Source organism: Falco naumanni, chromosome 13, assembly GCF_017639655.2.
Source record: "Falco naumanni isolate bFalNau1 chromosome 13, bFalNau1.pat, whole genome shotgun sequence".
Classification (NCBI taxonomy): Eukaryota; Metazoa; Chordata; class Aves; order Falconiformes; family Falconidae; genus Falco; species Falco naumanni.
Window position 1 is genome coordinate 20,771,791 of NC_054066.1, and position 19,477 is coordinate 20,791,267.

Genomic DNA, 19,477 nt, shown 5'->3' on the forward strand with positions numbered 1-19,477 from the left:
GCCCTGTGTCCCCCCAGCGCTCCCACGGGCCGCATCCAGCGTGCGCGGTGCCCCCCCCCGCCAGGTGATGGCAGCGGGAAAAGGAAAGTTGTAAAACAAACGAACAATCCGGGAAGGGTAGAACGAAAAAAAAAAAATAAAGAGGAAAAAAAAAGAAAATCAAGACTTTCCACCCACTCGAGAAGAAAAAGGCCTAAAGGTCAACAAGGATTCACCCACCGCTTCCCATGGCGCAGGCAGGGCTGCAGCCCCGAGTTACCGAACCTGGGTTTGTTTGGGGGGATTTCAGTGATCCCACCTGGTTTTCAATACTTTCCTCGCGTGGGCTCTTGCAAAGGAACAAACCCCTCACCCCACCGCAGGTGTGAGGCTGGTGGCCTCGGGGACAGCGATGCCCCGCCACTGCCCGGCTGAGCGGATGGGGGAGCGGGGGCGGGGGGGAGCCCTCAGGCACAGCACCGGGGACCCGCATGTCTGCGATGGAAAGGTCCTGCCCAGGGCAGCTGTGGGAGCACCCCGGGAGGGAGCAGTAAGGGGCTTCGCCGCTCTTGCTGCGGAGGAGGATTTAGCTAGTTTGTGTCAAAAATTGCCAAAAAAAAAGAAGAAAAAAAAAACTAACAAAAAGAGTGACAGAAAAACAGAAAAGGAAAGGGAAATATCCCGAATGCGGTGTATCTGCCCCATCTCTTGAGCCCCTAGGCAGCGCCCGGCTACGCGGAGGGGTGGGACACACCACCCCAACCCACCGCCGGCGGGGCCCTCAGCGCGCATCAAAGCGCGCATTGTTGGGGCTGGGGGCGAGCCGGCAGGACGGGGCAGGGGCTCGGCAGCGCTGCCAGCGCCAAAGTTCGCCAGATCAGCTCCTCTCCGCGGCATTGCCCTCGGAGGGGCCGGCGGGATCCACTGCCCCAGCCGACTGATCCCGGCCAGGTCGCCTCAAGCGCAGGGGAAAATCCCGCGCAACGCCCGAAGCGCGGAGCGCTCCGCAGAGCAGCGCGCAGCCCAGGGCCGGGGCATCAGGCCGGGAGAGCGAATGCGCGCTGGGATGCGCGTCCCGCACCCCACCCCCGCCAAAAGTCGCGCACCTTTTCCCTCGGAGCAATCCCGGGGGGATCCCTGTCCCCGGAGTCGTGCCCCACAACGCCTCGCCGGGCAGGCTCATTGCTGATGTCTCGGTGGAGCCGGGAGGGTTTGGGTCAGTTGGGCTGGACAAGGAGGGTCGGACAAGCAGGACCCCCCCAGGGCAGCGGGTAGCACATGGGGGGGTCCGCTGGGGGGCCCGTCCCGCCGCCCCCCCCGGGGCTAGCAGGCTCTGGCACGTTTCCTTGCCACATAACGGCGTGCGCAACTTGCAGTCACCTCCAAACTGTTGCAAAACAAACCGCCGGCACGTTTACAGGGCTGGCAAGACGGTGGAGAACCGCAGCGCCGAGAGCCCAAACGCCCCCGGCCCTCCCTTCCCCCCCCCGCCGGCCCGACACTCCCCCCCCAGCCCGCAGCTGAGGGGGAGGCTTGGGGCTCGGAGTGAGCGAGGGGCGAGCGCGCCTTGGGCCAAGCACTAATTTGGTGTGTACGCTTAAGCCTGCCATGTGAAGTGCTGTATAGCAACGAGGGGAAAGGGGTGTACTTGCGACTGGAAGATTTAGGTTGTTGCTAGGATGTGAGAACAAAAAATCTTCAATAAGTCGGGGAGGGGGGAGGACGGGGCAGTGGGGGAGGAAGGGGGGTTACAAGGTTTGTCACAGGGAAAAGTGCAGACATCTGCTGGAACTTCCATATCTAAGCTGTTCATTTACAGGAGCCAACTTCTGAAATCTCCACAATTAGATCTGCATTGTTCTTTCTCAACAACACTGCCTAGAAAGAAAAGGTCTTCTCTGTCGGGGCCAATCCAACGAAGCGTTTGACGTTATTAAATAATAAAGCGATTGTGATTTACATTGTTGTTCAGAAAAAGGGCCAATTATCCACTGTTATGTTGCCATAAAGATCATATTAACTCGAATTAGTAATCAAACAATATGCTAGCGTTAAAAGTATAGAGAGGACAACGCGACCGGTCTTGTTCCATCCTCACTTTTCCTTGTAAAACTAGAAGCATAAATACACTTGAAAGAGGCGCAGAAACTTCATCCTTAACGGGAAAAAAGTGAGAGAGGTACCAGCGTTTGTGATTAATGGTCCCCCATGTTGCTTGTTTTTAATTAATTCAAATCCATCCAAATCTCATATTGATTTTTCTGTTTGCAAATTAATTCTTCTTCTGAATATCATGGGTAAATGTTCCACGACGCTCCTCGAATCGGCACGATTTTTTGTTGATGTAAGGTTGGGTTTGGGATTGGAATTTTCGGGAGCTTTTTCGTTTGGGTTTGTTTGTGGGTGGTTTTTTTTTTTTTTTTTTTTCCCAGAGCAATGTTTTTACAAGGCGTTTGAGTTCAATCCAAAGACGAGTCTCACCGCCACCAGAACGCAAACCCAGCCGCATCCTTGCACTCCAGCAATTTTCCCCTGCCATAATCAAATCATTATTTTTATTAAAGCAGTTATTAGGTTTATAACTCATTTGCCACTTAAATTTGTGCAACCAACCAAGGCGATCTAAATAGGTTTGAGTTGCCCCTTGGGTCCGGGATGTAAGCGGTAAGAAGGAGGATTAATTATGGGTGTGTGCAGCAAGAGGACACAAAGGCTATCAAGTGGCGCGGGGGAAGCAAGTGGGAAACCCGGAGCGGGGGTGGGGGGGTGGGGGGGGCAGTTCGCACCTCCCCCCCCGGCGCTGCCGGCCACCCCGCGCAGCCCCAGCCCGGGAGGGACTGGGCACCCCCAAAGCCCCATCCTTCCTTCTGTTACTATCAAGCTGCAACGGGGCGAAGGCTGGCGCTGGGAGAGCTCCAACTTGTTGGCAGTAAATAGGGCGCTGTCAGGTGATGATGCTCTGGAGCGTTTGAAACATCCCGAAAACAGAGTGTAAACGATCTGTATTTTTCATATAGGCGCATCGATATGATCTCTTCTCTCCCATGTAGACAAGATCCCTTCTTTTGTGCGTGGAATGACAACATCTGACCCCTGGAAAAGCGCTCCAGGCACCCACGGGCATCTGACTGTTATTTCTAATGTCACTTATTGCCAACACGTTTTGTTATCAGTTGGGGGGGGGGGGGAGGGGGAGTTTACTCGGAGCTCAGGTAATAACTGGTTAGCTGTCAACTTCTGCCGTTTAGCAGGATTCAGGCAAAGAATGCCTTTGCCATACTGTTCCAGGAGCTGATGCTATTTGTTACCACGATTAGGGGGAAAAAAGAACTTTCACAGTAACATGGTTTTTTATAAGCAAACGCCGAGGAATTTTCCTCAGCGTAATGCATCAGCAAGTATATCCAAAAGAGCTTAATCTACTTCTTGCAGGATAGGTGCAAGAGGAATCAGCAAGGGCTGCTCCGGGATGCCATGAAAATCCCGGCTCATTGGCTTGGCCGCGATAGGACGAGGCACATAAAATGCGAGGCGGAGAGGGACAGAATCAATCAGCCCTCTTGGCTGAGGAACGAGCCCTCGCTTTGGAAATAATTTCGAATAAAACTTGAGTAACCAAGTGTAACCATCTAGCTTCCTCGGAACGGATCGCCGGGGGGGGGGGGGGGGGGGGGGGGGGGGGGGCGGGGGGAGCGAGAAAAAGAAAGAAAAAAAAAAAACAGTGAGGGAAATAAGCCAAGAAAAGCCAATCGACCGACTTAATAGGAGTGCAAAGTTTTTATCCTTGTATAATGTTAATATATTAAGTCAAAAAGGAGACAGGTTATCTCTAAACAGGATTAATATGCGTTCATGTATAGGATTAGACCATCTCATCCATTTAAAAACAGTGCCACTCCTCCTCATATCATTTTATTATATATATATATATATATATATATATATAAAAGAAAAGAAAAGAAAAAAACTTTCTCCGTTAGGAGCACTTGGAAAACGCGTTTTATCAATCGAGAGTCTTTTTTTTTTTCTTCTCCCCAATCAAATGCAACTGATGGTCCTGAATGAGCCGCCTTGTGAGGAAACGGGCCATTTTTTAAAACCTGTGATCAAAACAGACCTGTCTTCAGAGAGAGCACAGCAGATTTAAATGTTGGTCAAAAGGAGTCACAACTGTTCATTAAAAGCAAACCCTAACTAGTGCTAATGTATAGCCATTTTGTGAGCTCAGGACTGTGGAAAGAGGCGAAAAAAAGTCTGAGAGTGTGAGCTGATGCCGTGCTGGCTGGCAGTGTGTGGTCTATTGTAGGGAATGTGCTTTTTCCACTGAACAGAGAGCCCCCCTCTTTTATTCCCCAGCTCTACTGCACCTGCACTGGATCAGGGAGCTACTGCCATTCACCACATCAACAGAGAAGACATCTCTGACAGCACTCAATTCATTACATTTCTTCCTGCTTTTCAAACCAACACACAAAAAAAAAAAAAAAAAAAAAAAAAAAAAAAAAAGAGTATTGCCAATCAGTGCCGGGGGGGCAGGGAAGAAATCTTACAATACTTTATATTCGCCACTCATTTTGGATTTCATTAGTCAGAAAACTCACTTCTTAGCCAGTTACAACTTTTTCTTTCTTCCTTTCTTTCTTTTCTTTGCTCAGGGGCTGCTGGAGCAAGGAGCTGGGGCGGGTGCCACCTCCCGCCCCGCGGCCGGGGCAGCTCGGCGCCCCGGCCCCCGCCAGCCGAGCGAGGGGCCGATGGCGGTGTCCCCAGGAGCAAGAGCCACAAGTTTATTCATAATTCATGGTAGCAGAGCAGCCTGCTCTCGGGAGACGGGCGGAGAGGAACGGCCCAACAGACCCAAGTGTCCGCCAGCACTCGGGGGGGGGGTCGGCGGGGGGTTACGGGGGGTGCTGGGCCGGGGCCGCGGGCAGCTCCGGGCCCGCGGGGAGGGGACGCGCCGCCCCCCTCCCTCCCCGCCCCCCCCCCCCCCCCTCCAACCCCTAACCCGGGGAGAAAGTTGTTATCGGCAAAACTTCCTCGAAGGGGGCTCCGGCGAATTTCGGGTTAGTTCGGTTTCTTCAAGAACCGTTTTTCAGAAGCATTTGCAAGCGAAAGAAACCGAGCCGAGGGGGTTAGATTCAGGTATTTGATCTCGCCGGATCCAGACATCTAATTAGAGTGGCCTCAGCGACTGAAACGGTGTTAATTCCCATTGTTCCCCGCTCAGATCCCCTGGACCTCCACCGCTGGGCTTCTCTCCTTTTCAAAATCCAAACTAAAAATCTTTCTATTTGAAACAAACAAAAAAAATTAAAATTCTGTATTCCCCCCGTTTCTGGCCCATTTTCCTCTATCGCGAGCAAAAGCAAACACTCCTGGGTATTTTTTCTCAGACGCTGGCAAAGAATCACACCCCCTCAGTGGGCTCTTAACAGAAATAAATCACAAGGAGCTCTTGCCTACCTGAAAAGTAGGAGGAAATCCGATTGTCTGGTTTCGGGTGTAATGTGTATATCGATAAGGAAGACACAGCCGTCTCAGAAACGGGACCCAATTAATCTATGCTTTTCTTTACATCAACCCCTGTTCGGATGTGTGCTTTGGAAATATTGATTCATGTGACAGGAAAGTCGCAACTACTGTGTGTGTATAAAGTGGGGAGGACACGGAGAGAGAACCCGCAGCAATGCAAACCCCACTCGCGGGAGAGCCGGATTGCTTTTTAAGCTAAAACTAATAATTTCATAACTGATTCACATTCAATCTGGCGCCGGTGACGTCACGGGGCATTAGCATACGAGGAGGGATGAAGCCAGTGTGGCTGGAGTTGATAAGGTGCCTCCTGAGGAATTCGCTGCTTGTTTTAATACATTAATTATTTCTCCGTCTTCAGCAACTTTTGCAATTTGTAAGAGCTTAAAGGAACCATCATGCCAAGAAATGCCAGGACATGTCGGAGATCTTCTCCCGTGGCCCCCGCGCCCCTGGCAAGAGCCCGGCAGACGGGGACAGGGGGGCCGAGCCCCGGCCCTGCTGCGAGAGCCCCCTGCGCAGCCAGCGGCCCGCCCGCGCGGGGCTGCGGGGTTCGGGGCGGGGAAGCCGGCTCCGCCGCCGGGCGGCCCTGCTGGCCCGGGTAAGCTCCGCTCGCCCGGCCGGGCCCCGGGAGCTGCCCGCAGGAGGGGCGGCAGGGCTGCAGGATCAGGCCCGCAGCCTGGGGGATGTCCCCTGGCACCCCTCCGGAGGCGTCCCGCGGGAGCAGCTCCGCAGAGGCCTGTTTCTCTGCAGCACACACACACACACGTCTCCCCCCCCCGCTCCGTTAATCACGACTTTCCTCAAAAAAAAGCGCCCATATTACGTCATGAGCCCTAACCGCTGCGGAGATGATGGGGTCACCGAGGTCCCGGGGCGGGGGAGCCCGCAGGGGGCCGGGCCGCCCCTCCCGCTCCCCCGGGGCAGCGCCCCAGGGCCCGGGTCTCCGCCGCCTGCCCGGGAGCCAGCCCGATGGCCGCGGCCGGGGGAGGACGCGCCTTGGGGGGCCGAGGGGCCGCGGCCCCACTCTGTGTCTCGGGGTTGGCCGGGCTCCCCCGGGGCTTGCTGTGGTCTCGCTGTCCCCAGAGCCTCTGGGAACCGCCGACATCGCCGCTTTGGTCCCACCGAGCTCCACCCGGCTCCCCGGGAGCGGCCTGGCAGGCCCCAGCCCCGTGGGGTGCCCCACAGGGACCCCCCCCAGCTGCGGCCCTCTCGCTCCTCTGAAGGAGTCAACGGGTTGCCTTGGAACAAGCTCTCGGTGACTTCAGTCTGAAACGCACTTGGAGGGGGGGAGAGGCTCTTTCACCGGCGGGGGCGGGGATACAAACAAAACACATCGAAACCCTAAAATAATTTTTTAAAAGAAAATTAAATAGGAAAAAAAGACATAAAAACACGCTGTCCAAGCTCTCGTCCACACGGCAGAGAACCTGCGAGGCGGCGCGCCGCACTGATGCCCGCAGCCGGAGTTATCGCAGACAAACTCCGGGCGAAACTTGCGCTGCCCCCCCCAGCCGGGACCCCCAAGCGCCCCCCCCCCCTCCTGCCAACAGCCCTTCGGGCTCTCCCGCGGGACAGAGGACCGGCGGGGACGGACCATCCCCCGCAGCAAGTGTCCGAGCCCGGCTCGCTACCAACCGTGCTAAATTGTAGTGAAAAATTGCAGCTCGTTTCGGCGCGCCCCCTCCCCCTGCACGCACAGGCGCACACGGACGGACACACACACACACGCACACAGAGAGACACACACGCACACTCACACACACAGGCACACACACGCGCACACACACAGAGGCGCGCACCGGGCTTAGCCACAGCAAACCCGCTGCACAGCCCAGGGGCAAAGCAAAGCTCACAAACCATCACGGCAAGGTTGGGGTCTTGCATTGCGCCCTTCCCGCCCCGCTCCGCCCGCCGGCTGGCACCTGCCCCGCCGGCAGCGGCGCCCAGCCCGCAGCGCGGAGCGCAGCCTGCCCCGGGCAGAGGCGGCCCCGGGCAGAACCGGCCGGGCGCCCGCAGCGGGGCTGGCGGGGGCCGCAGCCCGCCCTCCCGCTCTGGCACAGCCAAACGTGCAGCTCCGAGAATTTCCATCCCTGGGTTCCTTGTCTTTTCAGCTCGCGAGTGAAACAGCCCCCACACTCACTTCACCGCTGCACGTCCTCGCCAAGGGAACCGGTTCCTCAAAAGCAGAACAGTACCGAACTTCTGGCGGTTCCCCGTGCCATCGTCAGAAAAACTGCTTTTAATTACCAAAACTAAAATAGCGCTGGTGCTAACTAGCAGGCGATCAAACCGCAATCAAACTTCAATCTCTGAGCAGTTAGCTATAAACTGTCAGCAATTGAAAAGTAAACCTGGTGCACACAAAGGCTCTGTTTAATTTTCTTGTTGTAATGGCTCTAAATGAGGACCCCATCACTATGCAGTTAAGCGGTGTTGCTTGTCCCCCTGAGGCGCTGATCAGTTCTTTTTAATGTGAGAAAACTGGCAGCTCGAAGCCCGTCAATGGAGCTCCCACAACAAAAGTCCTGAAAAGCTGAATGAATTGGGTTTGTAATTACTGCTTCCCTCTCCCCCCTTGCAGCTTATCTCTTATTCATTCAACATATATTATTGTCACCTAATCGCACACTCCCAACATTTTTTTTTTTTTAGTATCTACTACTGCGGACATGTTTGTTGTAGAAATTAAACAAAATAATCCTCCCTTCTCTCGCCCCCCCCCCCCCCCCCAACAACAACAACAAAAATGCTGAAACGACAGTGTCAGGCGAGGCTGGCAGCATTTTGCATATATCCTCGGAAATCTCGAACGCACCGAAGCAGGCTTTAGGCTTTAATATTTGAGTTAGATCAGGATTTAAATAATTGAACTGTATCTAATCACACCTATCAGTAATGGGCCTCTTTCTTTCTGTGGGACCTATATTATATACTATTAACTTGCTGAGATATCTACCTCCTATTCGGAGACAGATATACACGTCTGCTGCCCGTTGAGGACCAGGAGGAATTAATCTTGCGAGAGAACACGCTGCTGCGGGGATCGCCGCCACCCCTGATGTCCCACACGGCACCGGTGGGCATCTCAAGGAATAAAAATATGTTTTCAGCCCAGAAATGCCCGATGGCACCCGGCAGCCGCTCGCCCCGTGGCCGCCCGCCGCGGGCTGCGCCTCTCCCCGGGTCCCCCGCCACAAGAAGCTGTCGGTTGCAGAAATAAGTACAGCTATTACAACCAAATCTACTAACAGTCTAAATAATTAATTGAACCATTGCTCTTTGACCCTTGGAAAGTCCAGTAGGGACCCGTTTGTAGTAATAATACCCCCGAATGAGCCCTTGTCAAATATTCATTTAGTGGTTAATGTGAGCGATTTCCCCCTGGGACAGTCAGTAATACCAGCTTCCCAGCTTTGGCAAGAAACCCTGCTAATCTACCTCTCCAGTTCCGCAAAATATTTTAACACCCCAGTCCTTAAAACACCGTAAAAAAAATCACAGGGGAAACTATAATCTTATCCTTGGGTTCATTTTGGCTCTGTAGAAGGTTAGCGAAACGTTACGCTGGCGCTCTTGGACTGAGCATCACCCTGGCTATAAAGCACACAACAACAGTTCACGAGAGGGAAAACAAGGAGAACCCAAAAGGTCTTCAAAAACCAAAATAAAAACATATCCACGAGCTCTGCTACACGTTTCAGCTGCCATAAGCGAAAGCCCAGGATAATGGCTTAGGTGTAAATGGGGTTACTGAATGTGTTGAATTTAAAATTAGCAGCGGACAATGGCGTTCCTCCAAGTAACACTAAAAAAAAAAATAATAAATAAAATCGTTCAGCTGTACGTGTAAAACGCTTTGGGTTATCCTCTCTAAATGGATGGATGGATGGATGGATGGATGGATGGATGGATGGATGGATGGATGGATGGATGTAAGGAATCTGTCCAAGAGAGATCAGGTTTCAACCACATATATTCCACATCGTACTCCGAAATCTAAGCTTAAACAAATTGCCCATATAAAAAGTTGCTGAATTCACTAAGCCTGAATATGTGGCTTAGTGCCTTTTGTTTAATGGTATTAGCTCGCCTTCTCTATGTGAATTGTAAAAGGACCAACATTTCCAACTACCCCCCTCGAATATTTTAGTTAGCACTTCAAAAAGGGGCCAGGTTTTATTGCTGTTAATTGGCTAAGATTCCCTTCTAAAAAATGGAATCGCGATATCGATTGGGCTTTTATTCCTGGTTCTCTTTTCTCCGCGAGGCGAGCGGGAATGTGGGCTCGTTACCACGTGAATAATCCCCAGACGAATTGTAAACGCTCGCAGCTCTGAAAAAGAATATTTTACTCGTTGCCTTAACGTAAAAGAAAGAAGAAAGAGTGGGAATCTGCAGGAATCGCTGTGCTTCCCAAGTACTGCGACAGTGTAAAAATAAAAGAGACAAAGGGAGCTGAACTACAAAACAAGGCAGTGAGCAAAACTCCACATCTCCTACTCTGGCATGGTTAGTTTTCATCTGGACACCAGGCCCCAAGGATGGAGGCCAAGGCTGAGCTTAGGAAATAGCACTACCAAATAAAAGCCACAACCAGGCAGGTAACTTTTTTTTTTTTTTGGGGGGTGGGTGTTCTTTTTCTGCCTTCTTCCTCCCTGAGCTAAAGCGAAATCCAGTGACCGACAAAGAAATACTAGAGAGAAAACCTGAGCAACACTTGCCCCCATTCCAGAGTGTCCACTTTGTGCCTTGCCCAAGCCAACCATCACATCCTTTCCTTGCCATGCACGACACGCCATTAGCAGAAGACACGACCAGTCTGCAATCACAGTGCCCCCCGTTTCACACCCCTTTTCTTCTTTCCCCAGTTATTATTATTATTAGCATCTCCCTCACGCGCGTTTCCCAAGGGAAACCGGAGGCCGCGTTAGCAGCACCGAATAAACGTTGGGGCTCCAAGGGGAGGACCAGGGGCTGTCGCAGCGGTTGCTCAGCTCTGCTGCCCGCCGACCCCTGCCCGGGCCCGGCCCAGGGGCGATGGGTCCTGCGGCCGGCCGGAACGCGGCCCGCGGCCGGAGCGCGCAGCAGCGCCGTGCCCGCTCCTCGGCCGCTGCGGTCGCGACTGTACAAAGTAAAACTCTACCTGGCACGGATGGCGGATCTCTCCTCCTATTTGGCGGGCGCCACCGCTTCTCTGTGGTGTTTGTGACCGGCTGCAGAGAGTGTCCGAAACGGGGCTACACTGCGCTGGCAATTTAAGAAATAGGATTCAAGAAAGAGCTGTGACAAAGCGTGAAAGCCTCTTGTATTCGACGGGTTTTGTTTGTTTGTTCGCTTTTTGCTGTTTCTTACCTTTGCCCGGCCAAGCCCACCCCCACCCCCACCTCTCGCCTCCTCCTGCGCTGCCCAGAAGCCAGGAGAGGAAAGTTTGGGAAGTCCTGAACAAAGGGAGCGGGGAGCGCTCAGCCCCCTGCCAGCGCCGCGCCGCAGCCGCAGCCGCCGGGCCGGCCGCTGACGGTTCCCATCACGGAAGGCCGGCTGCCCTCCTGCGTGCCCCGGAGGGGGAAGGCACCGTCGGGAAAAGAGAGGAAGACATTATCTGCACAGGCAAACCCGGCGCCCGGCCGCCGTGCCCGGGCCGGGCCCCGCTCCTGCGCCCCGCCAGCCCCCGCGCGGCCCCGCCTCGGGCAACAAGTGGGCACAGGCGGCCGCGGCCGAGCCCCCTGCCCGCCGCCCCCGGGGGGGCAGGGAGCTGGGAACCGGCGTCCGGCACCGCGTCCCCGTCCCCCGGCAGGAGGCACGGGCAGCTGTTCCACCAGAGCTATCCGTCCTTCCCTCTCTCTATACATACAAAAAAATAGTCCTGCGTTACATATATCGCTGCATTATTTATCGTACTCGGGCAGCTACGATGATACCTTCTACTGCATTAATTATTTAAAAAACACCTTGCGTTACAAAAATAAATCCAAGACTCAAGCGGAACTTCAGTGTCCATATGTCAAAAATTTATTTATCTCAAACTGTGCATAATGGAGTAAAAACTTAACTTGAATATGTACCTGTTATAAGGATGGTATTAGTTCAAATATATACATGGACTGTCGGCAGACTGATTTCAAATAATACAGAGCCGAATCTTTAAAATACAACTACGGAAAATGAGAGAAAAAAAAAAGAACTTAAAATATCATCACAATAAATTTACAGAAATATTACAAACCATAAGAAAATATTTCAAACACAGTAATTTCAGGTTGGTATTTTTTTCTTTTTTTTTTTTTTTTTTTTCTTTTCTTTGAACAGGATGAAGTCTGGAAACAAAAAGTTATTATAAATTAACAAACGGCGTGTGAACCTGCATGGCAATTTTTGCTTTTTAACAAGAAGTAAAAAAAAAAAATTTAGTACAATCTAAACGTTTGCCCTTTTACAGCAAACCAAGCCCATGGTTCGCAAGTACTCATCCTACCTTTTTTGTCTTTTGTACAATTTCTAAAACAATTTAAATGTCCAAATGCTGTAAAATAATTTCCCTTCCTCCCGCAGCTGCAATAAATTCAGCTGCCAAATCCACAATGCTCCAAGTAGACTCTGTTTTTAAAAAATAATTGGCAAATTCGCGAGTTTAGTTTTTTTTCCTTTTCTCTGTATTTCCAATGGACATTCTGATTGCCATGTTTCTTTTGATAAATACTGTACAAAAGTTGCCTGCAAATATTAAAACATTTTCCTCTTCGCTCTTTGAGTCTAGCTCTAAATATTATTGGTAAAGACTTTTGCAAACTTTCTGCAAAGTTCCTACCGTTTTCACTAGAACTTTTTAAAAGTTTTGTGTAGTTGCTTCCCCTCCGAGATCTATACAAGTTCCTTGTCGATTTAATTTCTGCCTCCCACCCCCCACCCCCCCCGCCCCGCGTTTTCTCTGTACAAAAATAGTCCAAAAAAAAAAAAGTCCAGAATTTCTAATAAAAGTTTTTGTTGTTGTTTGTTTGTTTAGTTTAGTTTTCCTTCCCCCCCCCCCCCCGCCCCCCCCCCCTCCCCCGGCCCCTTTGTCTTACATATGCGATAGAGGGAGTGTGCCATTAATGGCTGTGCCAGGAACAGGTGCACTCTGGTAGTGTTGGGACATATGAAGTCTGCTTGGGGCAGCTGGTTCTGGTACTTCAGCACCTGGTAGATACATGCTGATCATGTCCCGAAGGTCCCCAGCTTGGCAAGGAGCCCTTGAATGAGACGAGGAAGTGACTACGGGGGGACTGGAGCTGGATTCCGTCTTGACCACCGAGCCCATGGAGCCCAGGGCCATGCCCGGGGTCCCTTGCTGGGAGTAAGACATGCTGTAGGTAGGCGATCCGTTCATGTAAGTCTGCGAGCTGGTCATGGAGTTGTACTGCAGGGCGCTCACGTCGTAGCGGTGCATGGGCTGCATCTGCGCCGCGTTGTGCGCGTTTAAACCCGGGTGCTGCGGGTAGCCGAGCTGCTCTTGCATCATCCCATAGCCTCCGTTGGTCCAGCCGTTCATGTGCGCGTAACTGTCCATCCTCTGGTTCACCCCAGCTCCCAAGGTGGCCCCAACCCCTACCCCAGTCGTCATGGTATTGGTGCCCGGTGCCAGTAAGCCCCCTGGCAACGTGTACTTATCCTTCTTCATGAGGGTCTTGGTTTTCCTCCGGGGTCGGTATTTATAATCCGGGTGCTCCTTCATGTGCAGAGCTCTGAGCCGCTTGGCTTCGTCAATGAAGGGTCTCTTTTCCGCCTCGGATAAAAGTTTCCACTCCGCCCCGAGCCGCTTGCTGATCTCGGAGTTGTGCATCTTGGGGTTCTCCTGGGCCATTTTCCGCCGCTGCCCGCGGGACCACACCATGAACGCGTTCATCGGGCGCTTGACCCGGTCCGGGCTGTTCTTCTGGTTGTTCGCGGCCGAGTTGGAGTTGCCCGTGCCTCCCCCCGAAGTTTGCTGAGGGGCGGGAGGTTTCAGCTCGGTTTCCATCATGTTGTACATTCAAACTACTTTTGCCTGGAACCAGCCTTGAGCAGAGAAGCGAGGAGCAGCCGCAGCGAAGTCCCGAGCCGGACCTTTTTTTTTTTTTTTTTTCCTAGGGAGGGGTAGGAAAGGGGGGAGGGGGACTCCCCAAAACCACACTTGGATCAAGATCAGGATCTTCCTCTTCGCTGATGGATTAATAATGCTAATAACTGCTATTATTACCTCCGGAGCCTTGATTTTTAAAAACTTCTTCTTCCTCCTTTTTCCCTTTTCTCTGCCTGCCGCGCTCTCTCTCTCTCTCTCTCCACCTCAGTCTTAAAGAGCCAGCAAACTACTTTACCCCCTTTTGCAAACACACACACTCTCTCTCTCTGCCTTGACAACTCCTGATACTTTTTTGAACAAGTTAATAGACAACCATCCATGTGATGGGGGCTTGTCAGGGAATAAATGTGTTCGCCCCGGCCAATCAGCGCGCGGCGGCTCCGCCACTGAGGACAAGTCTCTACCCCTGGTTTTGCATGAAACGGGGCGGGGGCTGGGAGCCGCCGGGACGGCGCGGCGGGGAGGCGGGCCCGGAGGCGGCCCAGGCAGCCACTGGGAAGCCTTTGTATCGCCCCTTCCAGCAACAGGTCACACACGCCTTTTGGAGGAAGTGGGTAAACAGCATTGTTGCTACGTGGTGGGGTTTTTTTTGTGGGGTTTTTTTTTTTTTTGGGTTTTTTTTTTTTTTTTTGGTTTTTTTAAAGTTGGTGTTGGCTTGGGCTGGGAGAAGCCATGGGGGGAGCGGAGCGGGAACGGTTTCCCCGCGCCCCCCCCCTTTGCCAGTCCCCCTCGGGACGGAGGGTCCTCCCGGCTGCGCGGGGCCCTGCGTGTGCAGTGCCGGCCCAGCTCGGCCCCGCACGCCGGCAGCCGGCCGCCGCGGGCGGGGGTCCCCGCGGAAGCGCAGCCCGCGGGTGGGCCCGGCGCCGCGCCGCTCCCGCTGCCCGCCGCCGCCGGGGAGCCGCGTTCGCACCACACAGCGCGGGGAGCGGCTGCGCCCTTTTCAGACGTCCCGCTGGCCCTGCTCCGCTCCGGCCGTGGCACACAACGGAGCCCTTCCCTCCAGCCTCCGGCTCCGGGGGATGGGGGTGTCCAGTGCACACACGGGTCCCCTAGATGCCACCCTTGCCGAACACAAAGCGGGGCGGGGACCCCCTCGGGAGCGCTGCCCGCGGTGTAACGCTGCCCCGCGCCCATTGTGCGGGCGACTCGAGGGGAGCGCGGCCGGCCGCTACAAATAGGTAGTTTTGTTTCTCTTGTTGTCACTACACGGGCCGCACAAAGCCCCGGCTAAGTTTACTTCCACTCTCTTGTTGGGAGCTTTGTTGCTAAAACGCACTTGGCGACAAAGGAAGGAGGGGAGGGAGGCCGCGGAGCGGGAGGGGGGGAGCCGCTGGCCGGCCCCGCTCCACACGCACCGCCGCGCCCGCGGTGCCCGCTCCGCTGTGCGCCGCCCCCGCCGGGGCCGCTCCGCCTGGCGGTGCCATCGCCCTCCCCCGACCCGCCCGAGGGGGTGAGGGGCGGCGGGGCAGCGCCACGCAGGGGGCCGGGGCGCGGGCGGGCTCGGCGGGCGCGGAGCGGCGCGGAGCGGGCAGGGGGGGGCCGGGGCAGAGCCCGGGCTCAGCCGCGGCACTGGGGCGCCCCCTGCCGGCCCGGTCGCGCCCCGGGCGGAGAGGCACTGCCGGGAGCCGGGAGAGGGACGGGGAGCCGGGGCGGGGGGGAAGGGACCAAGCAATTACACCCAATCTAAATAATAATAATAAAACCCCGCCAGCGAACAAGAACGCATCTTTTTTCCTGTGTGTGGATTATGCAAATAAATCCTATCGGGTTTAATGTGTTTAATTCGAAAATGTATATATAAGTCGTAGATAAGTGATAGGTTAAACCATCGAAAAATAGGTGCAAATTACACGATGTGGGATATAAACGGATTCTGATTGTCCAGACACTCCTGAGGGCACGGCGGCTGTTTACTTTCTTATTGTTCTCCCTTTGGTCTGCAGTTGATAATGTTATTTCTCCCCCCCAAAAAAACCCTTAGGTATAATCAACTTTTTTTAAAAAAACGGGGGGATGGGTGGGTGGCGGTGGTGCTTGTTCGTCATAATACACTGAGAACCGAGGGCTGGTGGTGCAGAGGCAGGGTGCTATTTCTGCTCGAGCTGTAGCTGCAGGAGGTGCGTGGGGTGGCCCTGTGCACGCTGCAGGACCTTCAGGGCCTGGCCCCTTCCTGACTGCCTCTATCGTGCGATATAAGGAATGGGAAATGCCTAGCGATTGTGTCATGGCGGGTATTTACAGAGCTATTTTAGTTTATGGCATCTATAATTAAAACTATTAATTATCTGGCATATATACATAACAATGCACCACAGAAAATAAGGGGAGGGCAATGGCTCTTTTGGGGCATTTCTGCCTTTCCTTTGGGTATGGAGGTGTGCTTGGTTGGGAGTGTGTAATACACACACATGCACGGCCGGGAGCAAAGGCAGACCGGGATGCTGGCTATAAAATAAAAAAAAGATGAAATAGTCCCTGATTTTCTGTATTAATGACAATAATACCACCACTCTCTGGAAGAATATAGCCACGTTGGAAGGAAGGCCTGTGGAGGGATGGTTTAATCTGAGTGGATTTAAAAAATCGTTGCCTTTGGTATAATTTATGGAAATGAAAAGTGCTTACATTAAACAAGTAGTCTGCAAATGTTCTCAGTGATGGGCTCTGCGGCACACGCGCTCTTATTTCCAGGTTATGAGTGTCTTAAAAAGAAAATGAATGTTAACTACTTGGATTTCATGTATTTATTGTTCTAATACTCGCCGATTTCTCTAAAAGCCCTAAGGATACAACCTATCGTGTTAACTGTATCGGAAAGAATATACACATTTTCATATTATTTTCTTTTCCTGAACCTGCTAGTAACCAATCTAAAGCAAACTATTAAGCAGTCTTGTGGAGATGGGAGATTGCAGCTCCATTTTTTGTCCTTAGCTGCAAATAGAGGTTTAACTTGCAGTAATTAGGTGAGAACTAGCCAAGCATCTTACTATTATGATGCTTGTTAAAAACGCTTCTTTTCTGCATCTGCATTTGAGTGTGTTCCCCTCCACTCTTAATCTTCTTATGGAAATGAAGGCGAACGGCAGGGAACCTGCAGAGACTTAGAGAATGTCCTTGTTAACTGGAATTTCTCAGCATTGCTAATTAGCAGAGTTTGACGACCACCAGTATTGGGGAAAGCTCTGTTTAGCCACTCACAAACCCTTCCGAGGAAGAGCAGACTAATTTTATTTTGTAATTAAAATCTGAAAAGGGCCCTATTTGACAGTTAGGGCTATGAGAGTTTTATCTCCCTGTGAAATAATTACTGCCTTGATAACTCAATTTTCTGCAAAATGTCAACTGTGAGCTCCAAAAGTTTTAATTTCATTACGTTAAAAAAAAATGCGAAGACGAAAATGTACAAAGAAATTTCTCCTTCCTCCTCTGATGCTGTAGCAGCCCAGCGCTCAGGAGCCCAAGTTAGCCAGGGAAGTTTTACCGCACTAACTCTACCCCAGTCTCTGGGGAATTTCAAATATCACATGGTGACTTTGCGGTAGTGTCCCGAGGAAAAGTTGGGTCAGATATTTCTGGAATGCCCTAGAATAAAAAACACGCTTCGAGTGGGGACGGGCCCGGGGCAGGAGGAGCCCCGCTGCCCGACCTGCCAGGGCCGCCTTTCCCCAGCCTCCTGCACGCTCCCGAGGTGGGCAAAATGCGACATTTCTGCAGCCAAATAAATATCTCACACAGCGACGGACAGAGACCCAGCGACGACCGCCGGGCCCGGAAGGGAAGAGCTCACATGAACTTGAGAAGTTTGGCGGGGGCGAGGGAGGGCGGCGCGCCCGGCCGGCACCCCGCACCCCGCCGGGGCTCCGCCGCTGCCCCGGCCCAGGCCACCCTCTCTGCGAGGCCCGAGGGCGGCTGTGAGGGGGTCTGCGGGGAACCGAAACGCTGGAGCAAGTGTAATCCACTCTGCTTACGTTTTGGATATTTTTTATTATTATTTAAAACGGTTTAATCTCCTTTTTGTCCCTGCCTGTCCAGCAAGTAGCCCGATTGTCGCTCTCAGAAGTGGCATTACATGTACAAACCAACGAGGGGGGCGAGTCACGACCGCTCCCGCCAGACCCCATTTCGCCCAGTAGTTTCATTCAAGGGCTCTAAGGACCCTTGAAAGCCGGGGAATGCAGAGGGAGCTCCGCGTCCCTCCCGGCCTCCCCTTTCATCCTCCTTCTCCCTAATGAAACCGCAGGGTGAGCACACGTGCGGCCGGGCGGCCAGCGCACGGCCCGAGCCTTCTCCGAGCCGCGGGGCCCGGAGCGGCGGGGGACGGCGGGGGACGCGGGCGCAGCGCGCCCGGCCGCCGGTCTCTGCCCCAGCCTGGCCGCGGCGGCACCGCCGTGCCCTCCGAGCGGCCCTGCTGCCACCTCCCCTCCCGGCCACCGCCGCATGACTGAGCGCGCTGCTGCCGGGGGCTCGGGTGTTAAAAAACAAAACGCGGAGAGGTTAAGGAAAGAGAGGGAAGAAAAGGAACAGACTCTGCTTTTCTCCAGTGCTACGAGCAGCGAAATTAAAAAAAAAAAAAAAAAAAAAAAAAAAAGCTCAGATCCTGGGACGAGTTTAACGGACACAATAAACAGCAGAAAACCCGACCCGCACACACCACCTCTCAAAGTCGCTTTCAAAAGGCTTCTCAATAAATGGAGAAGCCGATTGTCCAAACACGCTTCCAGGACTCTTCATAAATAGCCAACAGCCTTCTCAAACTCTCCACGATTTTTCCCCTGCATCTGAAATAACATTCCCCGGACCTCCTTCCCAGAGGAGAGTATAATTGAAGCCCGTACTTTTTCTTACATGACCTTAAAATAAATCAGAAAATCAAACACCAGTGGCGAGGGTAAACTCAGGAATTACTGCACAACATAACGGGGTGAAATTACAGTTGAATGTAGGCCCTTTAGCGGGAAGGCAGCTCCCTCGAGCAGGATCCTTTTTGGCAGTCTATTTAAAGTTATCTTTCCTTCCTAGTTTTATAAGAACAAATGAGTTTTCTTTTCCCATTGTAGATGAATGAACTCATGTATATTAAACACAAAACCCCTCCTGAAGAACGCTAACTGCTTTGCTTAAACCCACAAAAGCACAAAAATCCAGAATTGAAGGTTTCCAGTTCCTGAATAAGTCCCCTTAACTCGCTCAGGCTCGCAGGAGAGAGAGATTGGGGACATTTTCTGAAAGTCTTAATGCCTGGAAGGGGCTATCTCAAATAGAGATGTACTGTCTTTTGCTAAAGTTGAGACTTCTATTTTATTTCCCTCTTTCCCCTTCACCATCTTTGTGTTGACTTAAGAAAATAATGGTCTAAAAAAGTGTCTGTTCATGGGATCACACGTGTCGCCCAAATCAAATGAAGTCCTCTTTGGCCCCAGCGCAGTTTTGATGGAATTATTCCGTCTCCTCCATTGAATTCACACCGTTTCCCAAAGAAACTCTGGCAGTTTCAATGGGAACGCCTGAGGCACAGCCTGGGGTGCTTCAAGGTTGCTTCTCTCCTCAGCGCACCTCAAACCCTGGCATCCCGAGGCATGGGTTGAAAAGTACATTACAAAAAAAAAAAAAAAAAAAAAAAAGCAAAAAAAAAAGCAGCCCTTTCCAATGATTCTCAGATCACTGACACAATCGCCCATAATGGAGCCAAGACGGTGACTTTTATCTCGCTGTTCCTCATAGTCCTTAATTTGGAGCTCATTGACAGGACAGACGGTAATGACACTTTCAGAACTGTTATGGTCTGGAGTGACAATCTCTCCATCTCGCCCATGGTTTATTGACACCATGGGCTCATTGTGTCAACTTAGGCTTGTGATTTCAGAATTC

At 52.6% G+C, this 19,477-nt stretch overlaps 1 protein-coding gene and 1 long non-coding RNA gene across 5 annotated transcripts in view; both read right to left on the bottom strand.

The window, feature by feature from the left end:
* LOC121097044 overlaps window positions 1-19,477 on the bottom strand; it is a 91,508-nt gene that overhangs the window by 24,224 nt on the left and 47,807 nt on the right. The window lies entirely within an intron of this gene.
* SOX2 (SRY-box transcription factor 2) lies at window positions 11,783-14,048 on the bottom strand. The gene has a single exon (XM_040613777.1). The coding sequence runs from the start codon at window positions 13,514-13,516 to the stop codon at window positions 12,569-12,571; it is 948 nt and encodes a 315-aa protein (XP_040469711.1). The 5' UTR covers window positions 13,517-14,048; the 3' UTR covers window positions 11,783-12,568.

What these genes read in the sequence shown, in the direction of transcription:
- SOX2 (XM_040613777.1), bottom strand. Translation starts at nt 13,516, where the DNA reads ATGTACAACATGATGGAAACCGAGCTGAAACCTCCCGCCCCTCAGCAA.